Below are 23,733 nucleotides of genomic sequence, written 5' to 3'. Positions count from 1 at the left end.
TTTTACCTTCATGAATTGCGTTTCACTCGGTCCCGTTCGAGCATTACACGATCGAGACCGCACAGCAACAACCCTGGGGCTCTAAGCTCCACAATGCCACTCCCTCAGTTTCACTGATAGGGGCACAAAATTAGGTTCTAATAACCTCCTAATAAGTGACTTTTTAAGTCACACATCAAGCGGTCGGGCGATATCATCGACTGACCGATCGCGCTCCTCTTCGGCGGACATCCGGTCACGCCACCGATCGGGAAAGCTAGAGCTCACAGCACAATTTCCCGTTCCGTCCAACTTCTGTCCACTTTCGCACCCACTCGTACCTCGAGCGTACAAAAGTGTGGGGGCTGGGACTAAGGAAGTGTTAAAGGCCTAAGCAATCGGGAATTCCCCGAGCGAGAGGCCATTTTTTGCAAATTTCGACAAGGCCGATTGATCGGGATTATTCCAGACCAATAGAGGCCGGTCGAAGAGATACGGCTAGGCTATTAGGCCATATGGTCGTGACTTATGTTTGACATACATGCAAAGCGATTAGAAAGCATAAAGTATAAAACAAACGAACAGGAAGACTTGAACAAAAATTTTATTTAAATTAAAGTTCGCCCGGTACAAACTCGGGACCGGGCTCCCGATTGACGATATTACAAAAAAAAGGAAGGAAGGGTTAGAGCTCATTTCTTGGCGGCTTCGGCGTCGCTCGGGGCGGCAGCATTTTTCCCGGCCGGCTCCACTTCAGCAGCGGCTCTGCTAGGCTCGATGATTTCCAGCTCGGGGTCGAAGGGGTCCTGTCCGGGGTCGGGAAGGGCTCTTGGGAGCGTGGTCAGCACCAGCTCGAGGTCTTCGCCGTCGAGCGCTTCCCGCATATTTTTCTCCGTGCGGTCGCGCATGTCTTTCTCTCCGGTGCTGTAAGCCCAGGTGCCGAATGTCCACACGATCTCATCTGCGATCACGTTTGACCGCATCTTTCGCATGAACTCCATACCAGGGGCGACGTCCCGGAAGAAAAACTTGACCGCCTCATCAGGGTCGCTCGATCGGGCTTCCGATCTTTTCAGCCGATCCCTTAGCTCTGCCATCTTCTTCAGCAGGGTCCCTTGCTCGGTCTCTTTCTTCTCGAGCGCTTCCTTGGCCCGCTTTAGCTGGAGGGCCTGCTCGGCGTTGTCCTTGAGTCTCCGGTCGGCCAACTTCTTGTACCGGTCCGCTTCGGTGGCCAAAAGAGCTTGGCCATGAAGGATTGCCCCGATCCTGGAAACCTGCACAGACAAAAATATTAGTCCGAACGCTAATACTTAGAAGATACAGAACGGAAGGAAAAATGGTCATACCTCGGTGAGACCGTACCCTAGCCGCTCGGCCAGCTGGGTCGAGCTCAGCTTAGACAGTTCGGCACCGACCGGCGTCAGATTACCGATCCGTGATAGAATGGAGGCATCGGCCATCCCGGAGCCGATCGTGGGAGTCGGACTCTTTTCCGACCGCTTACGCTTGTTTCCGGCCACCTCTCTGGCCGATGTCTCGTCCGGCCTGCTCGAGCTTGAGCCCTTGGACTTGCTGGTCACCCGGGTGACCAGGGTCTCCGAGGCATCCACCACGCCCCCTTCCTCGGTCACCAGTGTGACCGGGTTGACCGGTCGTCCAACCGGGATCGAGGTTTCTTCAGATGTGCCCCCGGCCGGCTTCTTCTTCCCTAGGGCTATCTTGGTTCGGGGAGGGGAGGTCGGGCGAACTATGCGTTTGGGCGCCATATCTGCAAAAGTCAAAAGACAGTTAGTTCGGGAACATACCCATCGTTCGGGAAGTTAGAACGGGAAGAGTTAGTAGGGTTAGACCTGCTGTCTTCCGTTTTCTCCGAGCAGGGTCTCCTGGCACTACTCCCATCGGGACCGGTTTGTATTTCTCCTTCAGGTCGTACACCGGATCCGGCAACCGGGCTGCTGCGAGGCTTTCCGCCGTCCGGAATATCCTATACTCGTGAACCTCGCTCGAGGTTCTCATCACGGCTTCCCGGAGGAGTGGAGTCTCCTCCGGTACTACTTGTTTTCTGAAATGGGTACTCCACACCCTATCGACCGGGAGGATCCACGGGTCGTACTTGACCGAGAAGATCCGGTTCTTCCAACCCTTGTTATTCCCGGGCAGTCCGGCGATCGTGCATCGTCCTTCTCGAGATTGCATCATAAAAAATCCTCCTCCATAGTTGGGCGACAACACCTTCACCTGGTAGATGTAGTTGAAAAGCTCCATCGAGCACGCCACTTGGTGTCGAGCGCATATTTGGGTGAAGCAGGCGAGGATGCGATGTGAGTTCGGGCAAATCTGAGCCGGCACCACCCGGTAGTAGCCCAAGAACGCGGTCAGGATCGCCGGGAAGGGAAACTCGATCGGGGCCAATAGGGAGTCGTAATGCATCCCGATCCACTTGCCCTGGTGCCAATCGATAACGTTCCCGAGCCGCCTGTTGGTGTCAAATTCCACCCGGCCGCTCAATCTTTCAGCTATACGCGTGGCTTCTCCTTTGGTGAGGTCGCTCATCTCCTCCGCGACGCTATCACTGTTGAGGAATTGGAAGCCATCGTCATCTACCCGGGCCGCTGGCTCAGCCATCTCTTCATCTTCCTCGACCGGCTCTCCACTTGGTCGGGAGATTGCATCCGGGTGATCCCCTATCACCCCAGTAGGTGTTTCCCTAACACCTCTGCTCGGGAGATCTCGTCCACTCGTGGAGGTCTCTTCACTGCCCGAGCTTTCCGAGCCGCTTGAGCTGGATCCTAACGATCTGCTCGTTCTTGCTGGCTCCTGTGGAGTGGCGGCCCGCTCAGGGGCTTTACCAGGTCGTTGCGCGACCTCAGGAGAGTAAGACATTATGTCTATCTCCTCTTCACTATACCGTTCGACCTCTTGATCGTAGTCGCCGATCGACGCGTTTTGGCTATCCGAGCTCGACATCCTGACTACCTAGGGGTGGTCGGGATTAGTTAAAGGCTCGGGGATGTTAGGTCGAGGTTACTTAGTTCCTACGTACCTAATGCTACAGCATAAAGGAAAATATGAGAAAATGGAGCTAGAGAACTTACCGAACGAGTAGACTTTGCTTGTGAAGGCTTGAAATTCCTTGCTCGACTGATCTGCTGTAGAAGGTGCTCCGGACTCTCTGAGGGTACCGACCGCTTCAGTAGATTGAAGAAAGTTCAAATGAAGTTCTCAAAGGCCTATTTATAGGAGGAGATTTGGGCGGGAAACCAATCATCACGCCTGACGTGACCGTTCCTGAACCCGAGGCGACGGTTACACTTCCTAAGGCGTGCAGAGCTCAACACGTGGCGAAAGGGAATGACAGCTGTCTGGTCGGGTAGTCGACGGGCGATTGGACTGTTCCATCCCGCCCCATTTTTCCCGAGCGGTCAAAAAGGCACGGGCTGGGGGGCTCTTGGTAGGGAATACCCCGACCGACATGCCTCGGGTACCGACCGGTATTGCTCGACCAGGGTGTCAACCACCGAGCGGCAGCCCTTAGGCGTGAGTGCTGACTAAAGACACGTGGCAGCACTAGACGACGACAGACGGGGCGCCCGAGCGGGTGACACGTGGTTGCTACGTGGGGAGCATGCCGACCAGCCGGATTCCAGTCTCAGGCTTCGCGGCTATAAATACCCACCAGTGCAACAGTGTAGGGGACTTTTGGACGATCGATAGGTTGTACTCAGAGACTCCCGACCGCATCCAGTCGGTGCTCGTTGTAACCGAGTAGATTGTACTTAGGACCTTTACCGGATTAATAAAAGACTTTATTTGCTTTAATTGATCTGGACTTTATTGATAGTAAGTGCTTACGTGGTATTTACATTATCAGTGTAATAGAAAATGGGGAAAGCATAGGTAGTTCAATAGAAAATGGCGAAAGCATATGGAGACCATTTGTACTTGCCTGTAAATGAATATATGTATTTTGTGTTAGTTTCCCAAAGTTCATTTAAAATCAGTGCATTTGTTTTGTGTTGTTATTGTGTAACTAGACCATTTTTTTTACTGTAAATTAATATATGTACTTGTTTGACTGTAAGTAGAGCATTTTTATTTTAGAAAAGCTGTAAATAGAAATTGTTTTACTGTATTGTATAGATGTTTGTGAAGAAGCCTATGTCTTTAGCATAAAACTCCATATTGGTAGAGATTTAGTATGGCATCCAAGAATTGGTTATAGGGATGGTGGAGTGGAGTACTTTGGCCATTTCAACTGTCATGAGGGAAATTTACTAGATTTAAGGAGAATGGTAAAACAACTGAGGTATTGTGATAGAAAGGTGCAGTTTTGGGCTCTGGTTAAGGGTAAGGATAAAAAGAAGCCAACAAAAACTAAACTCCAGCCTCTAATCAATTATGCAGACATAGTCAGTTTAGTTTGAGAGGTTCCACCCAACAAGGAGTTAGAAATATTTGTTGAACATTTACTTGATGATTAATGGGATTATGATGTTAAGATATCTAGGGAATTGGGAGATGATTGTCTACTCTATGATGAAATAAACTAGAGTTATGAAAATGTAGTTGAGGATGAGGTATTAGGTGAAAATGAAGGTGAGGAAGACCCTAATCTTATGGAAACTGGGACTAGTTTTAAGAAGGGTGAATCCTGCTGTTGGGCTGGAAGGGGATGAAGTTCATGAAGTAGATTGTCAATTGTCTGAAGACCTATTTAGGAGTTTAGAGAATTCAGAAGATTCTGATGAGGGAGTGACTGGTGTAGAGAATGTATTCCAAGAAAGAAACCTGAAAAAAGAAGGCTTTAAGTTTGAGATTGGAATGATTTTTAAATAATCAGATGAGTTTAAATGGGTTGTTAAGTATCATGAGGCAACTAGGAGAAAAGATATCCAATTTAAAAAGAATGAAGGCAGAAGAGTCAGGGTTGTGTGTAGACACAATGACATTTGCAACTAGAATATTTTTGCCTCAAGAAGCCATCCAAGAAGTCCATTTCAAGTTAAAACATACAATCCAGAGAACACATGTGGGGATCAAGATGAAAATAGAACAGTGAACTCTGATTTTCTGGCCAAAATGTACAAAGTGGAAATTAAACTTAACACAGAGGGTAGAATACAGTTTCAAGAACATGTGAAGGCAAATTTGAAATGTCAAGTTAGTAAACACCAGGCTTATACGGCTAAACACAAAGCTCTAAAGAAACTAGAAGGTGATGTTTCATAATAGTTCAACTTATTTAAAGATTACTGTGAGGAATTGAGAAGAAGTAATCCTGGAACTTCTGTGAAGATGAAGGTTGATAATGAGTTTACTGTTAATGGAAGACCTAGGTTTTTCAGACTTTATATTTGCTGTGGAGCCTGCAAAGAAGGGTTTTTGAGAGGTTGTAGACATTTCTTTTGGTTAGATGATTGTCATCTTAAGGGTTGCCAGAAGGGAGGGCAACTATTGAGTGCTGTAGGTGTTGATGGAGATAATAATTTGTTTCCTATAGCATTTACTATTGTAGAAGGAGAATTGAAGGACAGTTGGTCATGGTTCTTGGAGCAATTGGACAATGATCTTAATATTTCAAGTAATCCTCATGCTTGGACACTCATTTCAGACAAGCAAAAGGGATTGATACATGCTGTAGAAGAAATGTTTCCTGGAATGGAGCATAGATTCTGTGTTAGACACATGCATGCTAACTTTGTAAATGATGGTTTCACTGGGAATGTACTGAAGCAAAAACTCTGGGCAGTGTGTAAAGCAACAACTGAGGCTGAATATAAGATGCAAATGGAGGAGTTAAAGGAGTTAAATGCTAAGGCAGCTGATTGGTTAGCTGCAAGAGATGCTAAACACTAACGTAAGGCATATTTCAGTACATTTCCTGATACAGATAATTCTCCCCTACGGTAGGGTGTACGTACATGTATGTAAATATATGAACTATATGAATGTTGAGCCAAAGAGAGAAGAACAATGATGTAGATCAAAAGGGTTCTTTTATTAAGAGTTACTCTTGTTGTCTTAGAGAGAAGTGAGAGCATTGTTGTAGAGAAAGAGTGGAGGGAAAAAGCCCCCTAAAATGGAGGGTCAAGCGTGGGCGGGTTTGACTTTGACCCGTGGACCAGGACCCGAACCGTTTGACCCCGACCCAAACAGGAACACGGAGCGTACGGGGAGCCTGAACCCAGGGTATATTCCCAATCAAGAAGATGATACGGATAATTCTCCCCTATGGCAGGGTGTACGTACATGTATGTAAATATATGAACTATATGAATGTTGAGCCAAAGAGAGAAGAACAATGATGTAGATCAAAGGGGTTCTTTTATTAAGAATTACTCTTGTTGTCTTAGAGAGAAGTGAGAGCATTGTTGTAGAGAGAGAGATTGGAAGCCTTTAGAGAGAGAGGGGAGGGAAAAAACCCCCTAAAATTGAGGGTCAATGCCCCTTTTATAGGCCCAAGCGTGGGCGGGTTTGACTTTGACTTGTGGACCAGGACCCGAACCGTTTGACCCCGACCCAAATAGGAACACGGAGCGTACGGGGAGCCTGAACCCGGGGTATATTTCCCATCAAGAAGCCCCCCCAGTCCGTGCCCTGACGATGAGTTAATGAGGAAGGGTTCAGGCTGGAAAACTGATTGCACGGTCTGTGACTTATGCCGATTGCCTCGTTAAAGACCTTAGGCTAATAAAAAACCCAGTGGGAAAAACTTTTAACCAAGGGAAAAAGAGCACAACCTTAAGCGCAAGCTTTTGGACAACAAGGGGCCGTTTGAGTTATGCTGATCGAGGGATCTAATTTGCAACGTGAATCAAGAGGTCAAGATTTTTACTGATCTAGCGATCGGGAAAACTAGATATGATCGGAAGGTCGAACCTTTACCGATCTAGCGATCGGGAAACTAGCCATGACCGGATTGCTAGGTACGACCGGGTGGTCGGATTACTTGCGATCGGGGCGATTTAACTTTACCAATCATGGGATTGGATTTAGGTATGACCGGTGTAACACCCCACTTTTCTTAATCTGAATTACAATTCTAAACCACAATTAATATAAACTAAGCAACGGATAAACAACTTAATAAGTAAACTAGTGGGAATGTCACCGCCACAACTACCACTCCATGGTGATTACACAGGCTAAGGATGGAACTATAATGATAAAAGTAACTAACATTCATATTACTTAATCAAAAGAAACATAAGGGGAAAACATCCCGAAGTCTAACATCGAACTTAAACATCAAAGTCTACAATTCCATCAAACTAAACATCATGATAATAAAGAGAGTTCAGACTACTATTACTAGATCTACTAGACTAGTCTAGCTCGATCATCTCTCAAACACTGGGCCCACCTGAAAGGGGTTTTACAAACAACACATAGACAAATAGGAAAACACCCGTTAGCACGAAGCTAAGTATAACCACACTTAACCCTGTAAAGTACTACAGTATATACTTTGGAAAAACATTTGTTCACAAACTCAATCAAGCAATCTCGATCAATACTTAGGCAACTTTAGATACCTCACAGACTTTCTATATGCTCGCAACCTATAGTATCAACATGCATGCTTCAAATATAAATAACTCAACAACATAAATATACCAACGCACATTTCTCATTACAAATCTCATCATAACTAACTCATGCTATCAGTCATATTCATACTCACAACCAATACGAAATTATCTTCATGCTTTCAAGTTCTCATCATGCAAACTGGTTATGTAAGACCTCAAAATGCAACTAAAGCAATCATGCTCGATATACAATCTCGGTTAATCATTCTCATATGCAATCTAGTGCAATACTATACTCAAATGCAATCTCGTGCAAACATTCTCATTATGCAATCTCGTGCAATACTATAAGTATACTCATACACTCGTCTGTAAAAATAGAATACTTTTCTGTGGAGGTCTCTTTGAGTCATAATGACTTGCTTTCTTTCTTAGAGTCGCAATGACTCACTTTCTTTATAAATGGACGAGGTAGGAACTTCACCATAGTGTGAATGAACCTATTCGGGCACGGCGTCTAGCCGACCTAATACTCTGCTCGTCCACCGAACCACTCTCTTGGTTCTATGCTCAAACTCTATGGAATCAGGTATCAAACTATTAGCGTGCACACCCCCTGACCAGGATTCCAAGCCTGGCGCGCAGTTTCCAACCTCGTAACGTGGGAATACACTGCGTTACATATACTGGGACCGCAATGTCCATAATAATCATCCGAGAGGACATAGTCCAAACGGGGTCCTCCAAAACCTCACTGATATAGATAATATATAAATATATCACTCATGCACCAATCTCATGCATGCTACATCTTAACAACTTCTCAATGCATCAAGACAATGATATACCATATGCTCATGAATTTTTGGAAATAATACTTAGGCTCACGTTGGCCACTTATGCACTTTTAAAACATGATAAACTTGAAATGCAAAATACTATACGACATGCTTCAAATCCATATATATATATATATATATATATATATATATATATATATATATATATATATATATATATATATCATAGAATTCTCAAGAATACAATATCATGCTCGGTTTGCAACACATCAAACTCTATATATTTCTACCATCAAAATATACTCCAAATCCCATTGATCAAACAACACATTCTAGTCATGCTTTTCTAATAAGTCTTATTCTCAAAGTGATCATGCTTCTCTACACAATACTTAAATAACATCAAGGCAACAAAGCAGTGCAATTCTTATTACAGTGAACTCAAACAAACATACTGTGAAGCAATTTAATCACTATATCCATCATAACATGCTCATTTTTAATCCAAATTCAACGAAATCAAAGACAAAACGTGTGTCGAGACGGCCCTGAGGTACCGAGCCACAAGGGCCCGTGACACCTGGTTCGAAATGACACGTAGCTGAGCCACAAGGGCCCGACCATTGCACAGATAACCACAGACGGAGCACTCAAACACACAATACTCTAGCATTTCTACACATGTCTATCTTCATAATAGTGACTTCACAGAGTAAAAAAGAGATTGGGAAACCATGGGGTTATACCTTTAACCGAGCTCCAAAAGCTAAGCACTTGATTTTTGAGCTCATCTCCGAGCTAGCCACTTCAACGAGAAACTGTAAATTAACCGCACCACTTTCGATACTCAAACTATTATTAATAACGATAATAGTATTAAACTATAACTTATTATCTTTATTCCAATACTTCCCTTCTTATCATTATTAAACTATAATTCCTTCACTTCACTTCACTTAATCTCAACTCAATCCTTAACTCCATCATAGCTCAACCATTTCCACTATCATTATTTATCTCATAATTAACTCATTAGTCCACCCAAAATAAAAATGAGACTAAATATGTTGATATTTTAGCTAGAATTGAACCGAAAAACTTCTCCATATCAACCATTGTTTTAACCACCACACCACACTGCCTATTAGTGAATATCTTAGGTAATTAAGCATTATTAATTCCATTAACTAATCTCCATCATCAACCATAAAACTAAAATACATATATTATTGGAATCGAACTCAGGTCTCTTCTATACCGAACCAAAGCCTTAACCACTCCATCAACTCAACTCATTTAAACATTAATCACTTTTAATACTAAATAGTACTAAACATTAAAGCATCAATCTCAATAATTAACACAGTGCGAAGTCGTCGACATCACCATCTTCATTAACACTGCAAAACCCGATCATTAACAACAATAACATCTCACCTCATCTGCTTTATGCTTAAACTTCACCGTTCTTTCGCCCTATTCACCATCTTCACCCTTCAACAATCATCACAACATACATATAAACTTCTTCATTGAGACACCATCCCCAAAATAATTCCAAAACAACAACATTCCTTACCTTTACTGTCGAGAATCTCTACCCACGCCGGAGGGGAGAAGGGCCGCCGGAGAACTCCTACGCCGGAGCTACCCCACTTGCCGGGAGATCAAACCACCACGCCGACCGCCGAAAGACAGTCACGCCGGACATGGAGGACGCCTGTTAGATATATTAAATATAATATATCTATGTATTTATATATGTATATAAATAAATGTATATATATAATTAAGAGATAAAGAGAGGGATAGAAGAAGATAATCTTTATTGCACATTAAATGCTTGTGTGATGCACACTATTTATAGCAAATGAGAAATAATAACAAACTAAAAATTAGGAATGTATGCCCCATGTACTCTATGTTGTAATCCCATTTCTACCACATACTGCATACACACCACCCACTACTTAATTTAATTAACAACTTAATTATTTAATTAACAAACTAATTAACTCTTGGTTTAACAATTATAATAATATTATTATTATAACATTGCCTCCTTTAAACCAAGTTGGATATATTGGTCATCCCAATTTTCTTCTTCAATTTAAGAAATGTCTCCGTCTTCAAGTTGGATATACTAACTTGTATTTCGTTCTGTAACCCACTTTACTCCATTTGGCTTATTCCCAGGAGGTAAATCTGTTAACTCCCAAGTACGACTCTTTTCAATGGCACGAATCTCCTCATCCATCACCTTAAGCCAAGGAATTTCTGTAGCAGCCTCCTCAATAGATAAAGGGTCACAATCTGCAAAAAGAGCAAATTGAATAATCTCTTCATCCGACAAGTCATTATCATGACCCAAAACATAATCCTGCAAGCGAGCTGGTAAGTGGCGCTCGCGCTGAGATCGTCGAAATTACGACTCTGGCTGTGAAGGAGACTGGACATTATCTGGAATCGGTTGCTCATCAACAATATTTTCAACATAACAGGAATAACAACTGAACTTTCATTTTTAGCTGACCAATCCCAAGCACCATATTCATCAAAAGTGACATCAGAGGGTGAAAAGGAGAAGTTGTTAAGCTACAAAGGTAATCAATGCTATACAAAACCTATTTTCTATTGCTATGAATGATTATTGGCTTCAACTTGATATTCTTGATGTGATTTGTGAGATTTGATGCATGATCTTGTGATGATGCATGTTTAGAGCCTGTATTTAGGTTTCTTGAATGTCATTGCTTGGCTTATTCTTGGGTTTAAGTCATATCTTTGTTGTGTGTGAGATTTTGGGTGTTTTGGACTTGAACTTGGCTTTGTTGATGAAAATCCCCGAAGGGAAATATTGTACAGGTGTGTACCCGCGAGCGGAACGGCGGGCAGTGGCCTACCTGCCGCCCCACCCGCGGGGAACAAGGTGGAAAATGGTGTGTACCCGCGGCAGGCCCACGGGTGGAGGTCTACCCGTGGCCCCACCCGCGGGGAACCATTATTGTTGGTGCGGGGATTTGTTCCCCGTGATTCTTTTCTTCTTGGTGTTGATGTTTTGACCTCCCGTTGTTGAATTATTGAACTCTTTATGAGTCTTCTTGACGTTTCGTATGTCTAGAACGATGTGTTAGGAATCCATGTTAGGATTTGGTGTCTTGAATCGTGCTAAGGGTCCAACTTTGTGATTCGTTGGGCTAATTTTAGTCTTGAAGGTTCGTTGGAACCCTTTTGGTTTATCCATTTGATGAGCATGCTAGTTTGATGGTGATATGCTAGTATGTATGGTTTGTTCCTTCTTGCTGAGGATTAGCAACTCGTGTTACCAATCATTTGGTGTTGGATGATAGTCCTTGTTGTTGAGTATTGTCTCATGACTTTGTTGAAATCTCTTCATTGATTCTTATGACGTTATCTTGAACAAATCATTGTACCCTTTTGGTAGGGAATACCCCGACCGACATGCCTCGGGTCTCTTTCTTGCTTGTTTTGCAGGTTACAGGTCCGATCTTTTTGTAGAAGAACCCGGTCGGTACCCGACCGGTAATGCCCGACCAGAAGTGTCAACCACCGAGTGGTAGCCCTTAGGCGTGAGTGCTGACTAAAGACACGTGGCAGCACCAGACGACGACAGACGGGGCACCCGAGCGGATGACACGTGGTGGCTACGTGGGAAGCATGCCGACCAGCCGGATTCTTGTCCCAGGCTCCGCGGCTATAAATACCCACCGGCGCTACAGTGTAAAGGACTTTTTTGGACGATCGATAGGTTGTACTCAGAGACTCCCGACCGCACCCAGTCGGTACTCGTTGCAACCAAGTAGATTGTACTTAGGGACTTTACCGGATTAATAAAAGACTTTATTTTCTTTAATTGATCTGGACTTTATTGATCGTAAGTGCTCACGTGGTATTTACATTATCAATTGGCGCCGTCTGTGGGGAACGAGCAAGGAAGCTACGTCAACCGAGCTTGAGACCCTTTTCTCTACAACATCAGCCACGATGTTTCCGTTCATGCATGATCTCAACAACTACGACCAAGGTGACGCAGCTAGCGACAACCAAGGTCAGAATGTGGATCTCAACTTGAACCTTTCACCACCTCATCCACCGGTGCACCAACCAGCTCAGTATCCGGTGCAGTATGTTCAGCCGACCTATCCAGCAGCTGGTCAACCGGGTTTTCCACCTCCCGGTCAGTTTCCAATGGCCGGTCAACCTGGTTTTCCACCTCCCGGGCAATATCCGTACCCGACCCCTCCATACGGGTATTGGCCCGGTCAACCGATCTATTATCCGTCCCCGGCCGGATATCCTCAGTACATGCCCGCGTACACGGCTCCAGCCGCCGCCCCTCCAGTATTTCCGACCGCCCAGGTAGAGCCGGAGCATCAGCCCACTTCCCGGGCTAGACGCTCGGCTCGTTCGCGGTTGGGGTCGGGGGGTGCTGATGCGATGGAGGTACCACGGCGGGACCCCCAAGAAGCAGCACAAAGGCCTGTTCAAGCAGATGATCCCGAGCATGCAGAACGTGAGGTTGCCTTTGATCGACTCCGACCGGCCTTGCGACAACGACTAGGACCGGGTTCAAGCCGGCCGGTAGCGGATGAGCCCATGCAAGAGGCAAGCCAGGAGGCCTCGTCAGGGCATAGCGGGTCGAGAACTCACCGACGGAGACGCGCTCGGGAAGCCAGTCAAGCGCAGTTGGCCGAGCTCAACGAGACCCGAGATTGCTCTACAACCTCCAGGCGGAGTTTGCTCAATTCCGAAGTGAGCATCCCGTCAGGCCCCCGGTCGACCACTCAACCTTGTTGAGGACACCTTTCACGGCGGAGATAATGGCGCAGCCCTACCCGCTCGATCTTAAGGTTCCCGGGGAGAAGAGCTACGATGGTCGGACGGACCCCGAGGTCCACGTCAACGATTTTTACGGCAACATGATTTTTAAGGGCGTGTCAGACGCTGTCATGTGCCGTGCATTTTATTCTACGCTCGCCGGTCGGGCGGCCGAGTGGTTCCGAACTCTGCAGCCGGGGTCTATTGCCAATTTTGCGGCCCTGTCTACACAGTTCGTGAGGAAATTTGTTACCTCCAGGGTGGTCAAGAAATCCTACATGTACATGGAGAAGGCGAAGCAGCTGGAAGGAGAGAGCTTGACCGACTTCTTGGTCAAGTGGAAAGCAGCGGTCCTAGAGGTAGAGCCTATGGATGATCTTACCGCAGTCCACATGCTCCATATTGCTCTCCGAGCTGGGTACCTCTACCAGGACTTCATTCTCCACCCCCCAGCCACGTACGAGGAGGCCCTCCGAAGGGTCATAGATTATGCCAACGCCGGTGAAGCCAACGCGGTCAAGCGTTCGCAGGAGGTCGGGACTTCGTCCCGTAAACCGGCCGGCCGGGCGGATCATCGGTCGGGTGATGACCATCCCCGATCCCGCACCAGGCCTGGTGAGTTTACGGCGTTGAACCGATCCGCCGCGGAGGCCATGCAGTACGCCCAGTCCTGCAATCTCATCAAGCTCCCCCATCCCGGGCACGATGGTCCAGATAAGACGAAGCATTGTGCCTACCATCGGTGCGCCGGGCATGACACTGAAGAGTGCACCCACTTTAGACAATTGCTGGAAGACTTGCTCAGCCTTGGCAAGTTAGACAAGTGTGTGGGGAAGAGAGAAGAGGCAAAGAAGATCACCGATCGGAGAGATAACCATCGCTCTCATCACCACCGGTCCGATCGATCTGATCGGGAGGAGCGTTCCGATCGGGCGGGGTCAGAGAGGAGAGATGATCGCAGGGACGACCGAAGAGACCCTGACCCCCCATCAAGCAGCCGACCGGCAGGAAAGCCGACGATCCACGTCATTTTTGGTGGATTGGATGACGCTTCCCGGTCGAGAGAAAATTGCCCGGTCGCAATTGTGGATTCCCGAGACACCGGGAAGCGACAGAAGATGGAACCCATAACCTTCACCCTGGAGGATCAACCGAGCAGCGGTGACCATGGTATGGAGGCACTCGTGGTCACCATCGACGTCAAAGGCACCGACGTCAAGAGGGTTATGGTGGATACGGGCAGTAGTGTCAACGTCCTTTATTTGGACGTATTTGAGAAGCTAAAGTTGGACAAGCGCGAACTGACTCCGGTCGGCGTCCCCTTGTCCGTATTTACCGGGGCTCTTATTTACCCCGAAGGAAAAATAACACTGCCCGTTGAGATCGGCACTGCTCCGAAGTCGATCAAGACGGAGCTTGAGTTCGTTGTGGTCAACCTCCATTGCGTCCACAACATTATTTTGGGCCGACCCGCAATCATGAGGATCAGTGGGATAATTTCTATGCCGCACCTCTGCATGAAATTCCCCACCCCGAACGGGGTCGGCGTGGTCCGGGGCGATGTCCAATCCGCCCGGAAATGTTACACCCAGGCGGTCAATAGACGTGATACTGGCACGTCTTCCCGGGTGAACACCATAGTGAAGGAGGCCTCAGCCGAGCACAAAGAACAACCCGAGCCTTCTGAGGAAATTGAGGAAGTTCTCTTGTCCGAGGACCGACCAGACAGGAAGATAAAGATTGGTCGGGCTCTCACCCCTGAGCTACGAGCGGAAGTGTTGGCGATCCTCCGGGAGTTCGCTGATATATTTGCATGGGGGCCCGAGGATATGCCCGGGATTGACCAGACGGTCATCTGTCACAGACTAGCCGTTGATCCCGCGGCGAAGCCGGTCGTGCAAAAGACCAGGCATCTCTCATCCGATCGCCGCGAGTTCGTTCGCGAGGAGGTCAAGAAAATGGCGGTGATCGAGCACATCCGACCAGTAATCTACCCCGAGTGGGTGGCGAACATTGTTCTAGTTCCCAAGCCACCGGCGTGGAGGATGTGCATTGATTTTACTGATTTGAACAAGGCCTGCCCTCTCGACCCGTATCCTTTACCGAGCATCCACCAGATGGTCGATGAGACAGCAGGGGCAGAGTTGATAAGCTTCATGGATGCTTTCAAGGGTTATCATCAGATCATGATGCACCATGAAGACGAGAGTAAGACAGCCTTCGTCACCCCGGACGGGCTATATTGTTACCGAGTGATGCCGTTCGGCCTACGCAATGCGGGAGCAACATACCAGAGAATGGTGAATATGCTTTTTGCCGATCTTTTAGGCCGGACGATGGAAGCTTATATTGATGATATGCTGGTTAAGAGTCGGGACCGATCCGACCACACTCGGGATTTGAGGGAGTGCTTCCAGATCATGAGGAAGTACCAGTTGCGGCTGAACCCGACCAAATTCACATTTGCGGTTCAGACCGGGAAATTCCTCGGCCACATGATGACCAAGCGGTGAATCGAGCCCAACCCGGCCAAGGTCAAGGCCATACTGGACATGCAGCCACCTTCTACCGTTCGGGAAGTCCAGCAGTTGACCGGTCGGTTGGCAGCGCTCAGCCGGTTCCTCTCCAAACTAGCCGAGCGCGCTTTACCTTTCTTCAAGGTATTGCGAAAAGTGAACGGGTTCGTCTGGGACGAAGATTGCCGAGCGGCGTTTGATGAGCTAAAGGAATATTTGATGTCACCGATCGTGCTCTCAAAGCCTGAGCTCGGGGAAGAGTTAGACGTATACCTCGCCGTCTCCGATCGTGCAGTAAGCGCAGTATTGTGCCGAACCGATCCGGAAGGAGTTCAGCGACCGGTGTACTATGTAAGCCACGCGCTACATGGTCCCGAGCTCCGATACTCCCGGTTAGAGAAGGTCGTCTACGCTCTCTACATTGCAGCGAAGAAGTTGGCCCCGTATTTCCAGGGTCGACCGATTCGAGTTTTGACCGATCAGCCAATCGGTCCAGTCCTCCGCACCGCCTCTTCATCTGGTCGCCTAGTCAAGTGGGCGTTAATGCTGACCCAGTATGCCATAGAGTACCGTCCGAGACCAGCAATCAAGGGCCAAGCTCTAGCAGATTTTTTGGTCGAGTGCACCGCCCGGGATAACCAGCCGGCCGAGGTTGCGGATCCCAAGGCCGAGTGGTGGACGTTGGCTACTGATGGGTCGAGTTGCAAAAAGGGTGCGGGAGGAGGAGTCGTGGTTACGAGCCCGGAGGGTTTCAAAGTGTATTTCGCCCTGATGTATCAATTTCACCCGACCAACAATGAGGCCGAGTACGAAGCCTTTGTCAATGGCTTGCAATGTGCTCGGGACCTGGGGGCTGAATATTTGAGGGCTCAGACAGACTCCGCGCTCGTAGTCGGGCAGGTTCTCGGAGATTATGAAGTGAATGGCGAGCGTCTACAACAATACCGAGACCTAGCCATGGAGAAGCTAGCTTTGTTCCGCGGTTACACCATCCATCATATTCCCCGACTAGACAACGCAGATGCTGACATTCTGTCCAAGTTGGCTCAGGACGCCCCGGAACACATGTCGAAGATCGCTCGGATCTTGGTGATCCCTAAGCACAGCATACACCGATTGCCGGTCAATCCCATCCAACCGGCAGAAGACGATTGGATCACCGATCTGAAACAGTTCCTTGAGCACGGTCGGCTCCCAGACGACCCCCAGCGTGCTCGGAAGACCAAGCTTAGAGCCCCGAGGTTCCAAGTCTTTGAAGGACGTCTTTATAGACGGTCGTATGGAGGTCCGCTCATGCGTTGCTTGACCGCATTCGAGGCCGACCTCGTAATGAAAGAGTTACATTCCGGCATCTGTTCCTCACATCAAGGAGGCCGATCACTAGCCCGTCGGACCATGGTGATCGGGTACTACTGGCCGTCTATCCAGCTTGATTGTGATAAGCTCGCTCGGGATTGCGAGACGTGCCAGATGTTTGCACGGATGCCTGGACGACCGGCCACTTTCTACCAGCCTGTCACGACCGCCATCCCTTTTGCAAGGTGGGGGGTAGACATTTTGGGGCCTTTTCCCCAGTTAGCCGGTCGAAGAAAGTTCGTGATAGTCGCCATCGATTACTTCTCCAACCCATGTTCGGGAAAACCCATGTTCGATCGTCGGTGGCTTACCCGCAGGGAAACGGACAAGTGGAGAATGCCAATCGGACAATCTTGGAAGGTCTGAAGAAGAAGCTACACTCGGCAGGTCGTAGTTGGGCTAATGAATTGCCATATGTATTGTGGACCTACCGAACGACCCCGAGAGAAGCTACGCAGGAAACTCCGTTCTCCCTTGTTTATGGAGCAAAAGCTCGATTGCCGATCGAGGCTTGGATCCCGACCGCTCGAGAACGCACATTTAACGCTGAGGAGAATGAGCATTCAATGGTCGTGGACCTCGATGGGGTCGAGGAGAAGAGGGAGCTAACCGCTCGACGCATGGCGGAGTATCAGAAGCGTGTGAAGAGCTCCAAGGACGTTCGTGTTAATCCTCGGTATTTCCAAGTGGGAGATTATGTGCTCTGACGACGTGAGGCCAGTCAACCACTTGAAGGAGGGAAGCTCGCGCAAAATTGGGAAGGACCGTATGTTGTCCGGGCAGTCGTTCGGCCGGGAACTTACCGATTGGAAACAACAACCGGTCGGGGGATCGAGGGTACTTGGAATTCCGAGCACCTCGTCATGTTTAGACATTAATCTTTTTCATGTATTTTTTAACGGAGTGGGGGCTTAACCTGCGTGTTAGCCTCGTTCGTTATCTTTGTGGATATTGTAAATCTTTCAAACCGTCTGCGTACGGGAAATTATAATGTATATACGATCAGTGATTTCTCGACCGTTTGCACACGGCGGCCTGATCGGTTTTTTCACCTTTTGTGAGTTGTTACTCGTTCGGTCCCGTTCGCGTATCACCCGATCGAGACCGTACAGCAGCAACCCTGGGGGCTCTATGCTCCACAATGCCACTCCCTCAGTTTCACTGATAGGGGCACAAAAACAGGTTCTAATAACCTCCTAATAAGTGACTTTGTAAGCCATGCATTATCAGGTCGGGCGATATAATCGACTGCCCGATCGCGCTCCTCTTCGGCGGACATCCGGTCACGCCACCGATCGGGAAAGCTAGAGCTCACAGCACATTTTCCCGTTCCGTCCAACTTCTGTCCACTTTCGCACCCACTCGTACCTCGAGCGTACAAAAGTGTGGGGGCTGGGACTGAGGAAGTGTGAAAGGCCTAAGCAGTCGGGAATTCCCCGAGCGAAAGGGCCACTTTTTGCAAAATTTCGACAAGGCCGATTGATCTGGATTATCCCAAACCAATAGAGCCAGTCGAGAATATACGGCTAGGCCGTTAGGCCGTATGGTCGTGTTTGGAATTTGTTTGATGATCGAACATACATGCAAAGCGTTTAAAAAGCGTAAGCTATAAAATGAACGACCAGGTAAACTTGGACAAAAAGAACTTCATATTTAATTCGAGTAGTTTGCCCGGTACAAACTCGGGACCGGGCTCCCGAATGGTGCTAATACAAAAGGGAAGGAAAAAGGAGAAGGATTACAGTCTTCACTTCTTGGAGGCCTCGGCGTCGCTCGGGGCAGCAGCTTCTTTCCCGGCTGGTTCCACTTCAGTAGCAGCCCTGCTGGGCTCAACAATCTCCAGCTCGGGATCAAATGGATCCTGCCCAGGGTCAGGACCAGCTCTCGGGAGCGTGGTCAGCACTAGTTCGAGGTCTTCGCCCTCGAGCGCCTCCCGCATGTTTTTCTCCGTGCGGTCGCGCATATCCTTCTCCCCGGTGCTGTAGGCCCAATTGCCGAAGGTCCACACGATCTCATCTGCGATCACGTTCGACCGCATCTTCCGCATGAACTCCATGCCCGGGGCCACGTCCCGGAAAAAGTACTTGACTGCTTCGTCAGGGTTGCACGAACGGGCTTCCGACCCCTTAAGCCGCTCCCTCAGCTCCGTGATCTTCTTCAGCATGACCGCCCGCTCGGTCTCCCTTTTCTCGAGCGCGTCTTTGGCCCGCTTTAGCTCGAGCGCCTGCTCGGCGTTTTCCTTGAGCCTTCGATCGGCCAACTTCTTGTACCGATCGGCTTCGGTGGCCATTAGAGCTTGGCCATGAAGGATCGCCCCGATCCTGGAGAGCTGCATAGACAAAAGAATTTAGCACGGATGGTAACACTTTGAAGATATAAAGCAAAGAGAGGAGTGGTCGTACCTCGGTAAGACCGTATCCCAGCCGCTCGGCCAGCTGGGTCGAGCTCAGACTGGACAGCTCGGGACCGATCGGCGTCAGATTGCCGATCCGCGAGAGAATGGAAGCGTCGGCCATCCCGGAGCCGATCGTGGGATTCGGACTCTTTTCCGACCGTTGCCGTTTGTTTCCGGCCACATCTTGGGCCGATGTCTCGACCGGCCTGCTCGAGCTCGAGCCCTTCGACTTGCTGGTCACCCGAGTGACCAGGGTTTCCGAGGCGTCCACCACGCCCCCTTCCTCGGTCACCAGCGTGACCGGGTTGACTGGTCGTCCAACCGGGATCGACTCTTCCCCAGATGGGCCTGCTGAAGGCTTCTTCTTCCCCAGGGCGATCTTGGTTCGGGGAGGAGAGCTCGGGCGGACTATTCGCTTGGGCGCCATTTCTGCAAAAAAAAGAAGAAGTTGGTTAGAGCGGGTACGAGCCTAGTGATCGGGAAGTTAGAAGGGTTAGTAGGGTTAGACCTGCTGCCTTCCGTTTTCCCCGAGCAGGGGCTCTGGGCACCACTCCCATCGGGACCGGCTTGTACTTCTCTCTCAGCTCATACACCAGTTCGGGCAACCGGGCTGCTGCAAGGCTCTCCGCCGTCCGGAAGATCTTGTATTCATGAACCTCGCTCGAGGTTCTCATCACGGCCTCCCGGAGGAGTGGAGTCTCGTCCGGCACCACTTGTTTCCTGAAATGGGTACTCCATACCCTGTCGACCGGGAGAATCCATGGGTCATACTTGACCGAGAATATCCGGTTCTTCCAGCCCTTGTTGTTCCTGGGCAATCCGGAAATCGTGCATCGTCCTTCCCGGGACTGCATCATCAAAAACCCGCCTCCATAATTGTAACACCCCAGATTTTCAAGACATTTAAAACTTATATAATAAAGGTGACCTCACAATAAATCCCAAGCGTAACATAAGTATATGGGGTGCTATGCCACACCTGGGCTAGAGAACCCAAGTGCACAGGCAGTCTAGCTACTATCCTCCGAAATGTAAATGCATAACATGGCACGCAGGCCGAAAGGGAAACTACACTACGTCTATGTCCCAGCTCTAGCGCGCTCTAGTGCTCTAATCCTCGGTGCCTGAAAGCCAAATATATCTGTTCAGCGAGAGATGCTGGTAACCCACTCCAACGCGTTGAAATACAATACATATAGCAATATATATAGATATACGGAAACCATTTTGAGCATGAGAATATATCCTACGAACTCTAGCTTTAAAACCGGGAATGACTTGTTAGATGAGGCCAGACACAAGCAACAGTTATATCAGTCATAAGCAGTTCATCTTAGATAAGGCAAATAAGGCAAGCGTAAGCAGTAATCATAACCCATCATGAACAATCCCCAATATGAAACCCATAGTCACATCTCAAGGCACTCATGGTCACAACTCGTCCATATCACAACACATAACACACGTTGTTGGCGCTACAGGACCACTCGCATGCCCATACAAGCGGGTCAGCGCATATAGCTCTGACACGGCCCCACAGCACCATACCCCGTATCGCAACACGGGGAGGTCGATCGCAACCGACCGATGAACCGCAGCTCATCATAATGTTTGATCGCAACCAAACAGTGGACCGCAGCCCAAGAGAGTGTGTCATCTGACTGTAGCCAGGAATTCCCGTCTGACTACAGCCAGCCTCTGAACCGCAGCTCAGGAAATGTCATCTGATTGCAGCCAGGAATTCCCATCTGACCACAACCAGCTTCTGGACCGCAGCCCAGGATACCGTCATCCGACTGCAGCCAGGAATTCCCATCTGACTGTAGCCGGCTTCTGAACCGCAGCTCAGGGTAACCAATCCGATCGCAACCGAATTGGGGCAACACGCACACATAACACATAGCAAGCACATACAACCCACATTACACGTTGGGAAGGGGAATAGAACGTATAACGAAACCTAAGCGTGATCGATCACATACTAAGAATAGTCCTAAGGGGATCATACTTCTTCCTCCTAGGTCAACGGGATACCAATTCAACTAGCATGCAATACATTAGACCCATAGCCCTACGAACGGTACCCGAAATATCAAACTAGACATAGGCACGACAAACGGGGTCCGTTGGGACACCACGGGGATCGGGGAAACATCAAACGGGGTCCCGAGGGGGGGAAATTTCCAGCGGGTAGCAGGTGGGTGGGGGTCCACCCGCCGGCTGCCCGCCGACCAACACTGTTCCGGGCAGCGGGTGCCCGGCGGGCAACTGCCCGCCCGCCGGCTGCCCGCTGCCGGAACTGCCCGAAGTTGCCACGAGTAGGTGGCGGGTCCCCTACCCCCACCTACCCCCCACTGACTCTTTTCATCACTTTTCGCCCCGGGAACCGTTGTGGAACCCGAAACCATGCTTAGACACTTTGCAACGCAATTAACGATACACGTAGACAATTTACGGAACAAATACGAGAAACGAACGGCACATAACCTATCATGCTTTTCTAAACATAATCAACACCCAAACATGCGATTTCCCACCCGATAATCCAAGAATCAAAGCTCACCATACAACCTAGGGTTATAATCGTTTTTATATCAACAAGAAATACGATTCGCCTTCTAATTACAAGATTTGGTAAGAATAATATATGAGCATCAAGCGTAACACACAATTATCAAGAACAACACATAATTATCAAGAATCCCAATTAATCATCAATAACATCATAATTATCAAGAATCCCAATTAATTATCAAGAACATCATTATTAAGAAACTCCCAATATCAAGATTATCAAGATTATAGAATCATTATATCGACATCAATACCAATCACCCAAAATCGCCATTCACAATAGTATGGGGGGAAACCCTAAGGGGAAAATCATAGCTATGAAAATAGGTTTTGTTGAGACATGGGTTACCTCTTAGCCTTAATTAATTCCTTGGCTATGAAGGATCTTTCTTTAAGCTTTCTTGATTTCTTGATTTCTCCTATGGGAATCCTTGGAGCTCTTTGGGTGGTGAGAGATTATTGTGGTGGGGCTTCTAAATGCCTTCTGAGTTCCCTATTTATATGCCATGGGGTTTAATCCTTCTAGGATTAGGTAATGGGCTTTAGGGATGGGGGTCCACGGACTATGGTGGGCCTTTTTCCCAACTTAATCATAATAAATTATTCTTTCTTATGGGTCCTAGATTAATTAATTACTTGGTCTTAGGGGCCGTAACACGGGGTGTTACAATAATTTCCCGAGAGGACCTTCACCTGGTAGATATAATTAAAAAGCTCCATCGAGCACGCCACCTGGTGCTGAGCGCAAATCTGGGTGAAGCAGGCGAGAATACGGTGCGCGTTCGGGCAAATTTGAGCCGGCACCACCCGGTAATAGCCCAAGAACGCGGTCAGGATCGCGGGAAAGGGAAACTCGATCGGAGCCATTAGGGAGTCGTAGTGCATCCCGATCCACTTGCCTTGGTGCCGGTCGATCACGTTCCCGAGCCGCCTGCTCGTGTCGAACTCTACCCGGCCTCTTAGCCTTTCCGCAATCCGTGCAGCCTCCCCTTTGGTGAGGTCACTCATCTCTTCCGCGACGCTGTCGCTATTGAGGAACTGGAAGCCGTCTTCATCCTCCCCGGCCGCTGGCTCGGCCATCTCATCCTCGACCGGCTCATTACGCGGTCGGGTGACTGTATCCGGGTGATCCCCTATCACCCCGGTAGGTGTTTCCCTAACACCCCCGCTCGGGAGACCTCGTCCACTCGTGGAGGTCTCTTCGCTGCCCGAGCTTTCAGAACCACTTGAGCTGGATCCTGACGATCCGCTCGTCCTTGTTGGTTCCTGTGCAGTAGAGGCCCGTTCGGGGGCTTTGCTAGGTCGTTGCTCGACCTCAGGAGAATAAGACATGATGTCTATCTCCTCTTCACTATAGCGCTCGACATCTTGATCGTAGTCACCGATCGACGCGTTTTGGCTATCTGAGCTTGACATCTTGACTACCTAGGGGTGGTCGGGGTTAGTTAAAGGCTCGGGGACGTTAGGTCGAGGTTACCTAGTTCCTATTTACCTAATGCTACGGCAAAAAAGGAAATGTGAGAAAAGGGAACTAGAAAACTTACCGAGTGAGTAGACTTTGCTTGTGGAAGCTTGAAATTCCTTGCTCGACCGATCTGCTGTAGAGAGTGCTCGGGATCCTCTGAGAGTACCGATCACTTCAGTAGATTGGAGAAAGTTCAAATGAAGTTCTCAAAGGCCTATTTATAGGAGGAGATTTGGGCGGGAAACTAATCATCACGCCTGACGTGACCGTTCCTGAA

General features: G+C 48.4%; 2 protein-coding genes across 2 annotated transcripts; both read right to left on the bottom strand.

The window, feature by feature from the left end:
- Positions 1 to 671: 671 nt before the first annotated feature.
- LOC109159160 lies at positions 672 to 3,463 on the bottom strand. The gene is made up of 3 exons (XM_019307208.1): positions 1,830 to 3,463; positions 1,326 to 1,747; positions 672 to 1,253 (listed from the first exon to the last, which is right to left on the bottom strand). Exons 1-3 carry the CDS (start codon positions 2,944 to 2,946, stop codon positions 672 to 674), a joined length of 2,121 nt encoding a protein of 706 aa, XP_019162753.1. The 5' UTR covers positions 2,947 to 3,463.
- A 15,267-nt stretch (positions 3,464 to 18,730) lies between these two features.
- Positions 18,731 to 23,407, bottom strand: LOC109159151. Its single transcript, XM_019307195.1, has 4 exons — positions 22,685 to 23,407; positions 19,926 to 20,265; positions 19,425 to 19,846; positions 18,731 to 19,351 (listed from the first exon to the last, which is right to left on the bottom strand). Exons 1-4 carry the CDS (start codon positions 23,405 to 23,407, stop codon positions 18,770 to 18,772), a joined length of 2,067 nt encoding a protein of 688 aa, XP_019162740.1. The 3' UTR covers positions 18,731 to 18,769.
- Between the last annotated feature and the right edge of the window lie 326 nt (positions 23,408 to 23,733).

The sequence above is a fragment of the Ipomoea nil genome, unplaced genomic scaffold (assembly GCF_001879475.1).
Source record: "Ipomoea nil cultivar Tokyo-kokei standard unplaced genomic scaffold, Asagao_1.1 scaffold0302, whole genome shotgun sequence".
Taxonomy (NCBI): Eukaryota; Viridiplantae; Streptophyta; class Magnoliopsida; order Solanales; family Convolvulaceae; genus Ipomoea; species Ipomoea nil.
The sequence above is the reverse complement of the archived record's forward strand: the minus strand, read 5'-3'. Positions and strand labels throughout refer to the sequence as shown.

Coding starts and splice junctions, on each gene's coding strand:
- LOC109159160 (XM_019307208.1), bottom strand. CDS start 2,946: ATGTCGAGCTCGGATAGCCAAAACGCGTCGATCGGCGACTACGATCAA. Junction 1,748..1,829: donor GAGAAAACGGAAGACAGCAG/GTCTAACCCTAC, acceptor TGACTTTTGCAG/ATATGGCGCCCAAACGCATA. Junction 1,254..1,325: donor TAGGGTACGGTCTCACCGAG/GTATGACCATTT, acceptor TTGTCTGTGCAG/GTTTCCAGGATCGGGGCAAT.
- LOC109159151 (XM_019307195.1), bottom strand. CDS start 23,407: ATGTCAAGCTCAGATAGCCAAAACGCGTCGATCGGTGACTACGATCAA. Junction 19,847..19,925: donor GGGAAAACGGAAGGCAGCAG/GTCTAACCCTAC, acceptor TTTTTTTTGCAG/AAATGGCGCCCAAGCGAATA. Junction 19,352..19,424: donor TGGGATACGGTCTTACCGAG/GTACGACCACTC, acceptor TTGTCTATGCAG/CTCTCCAGGATCGGGGCGAT.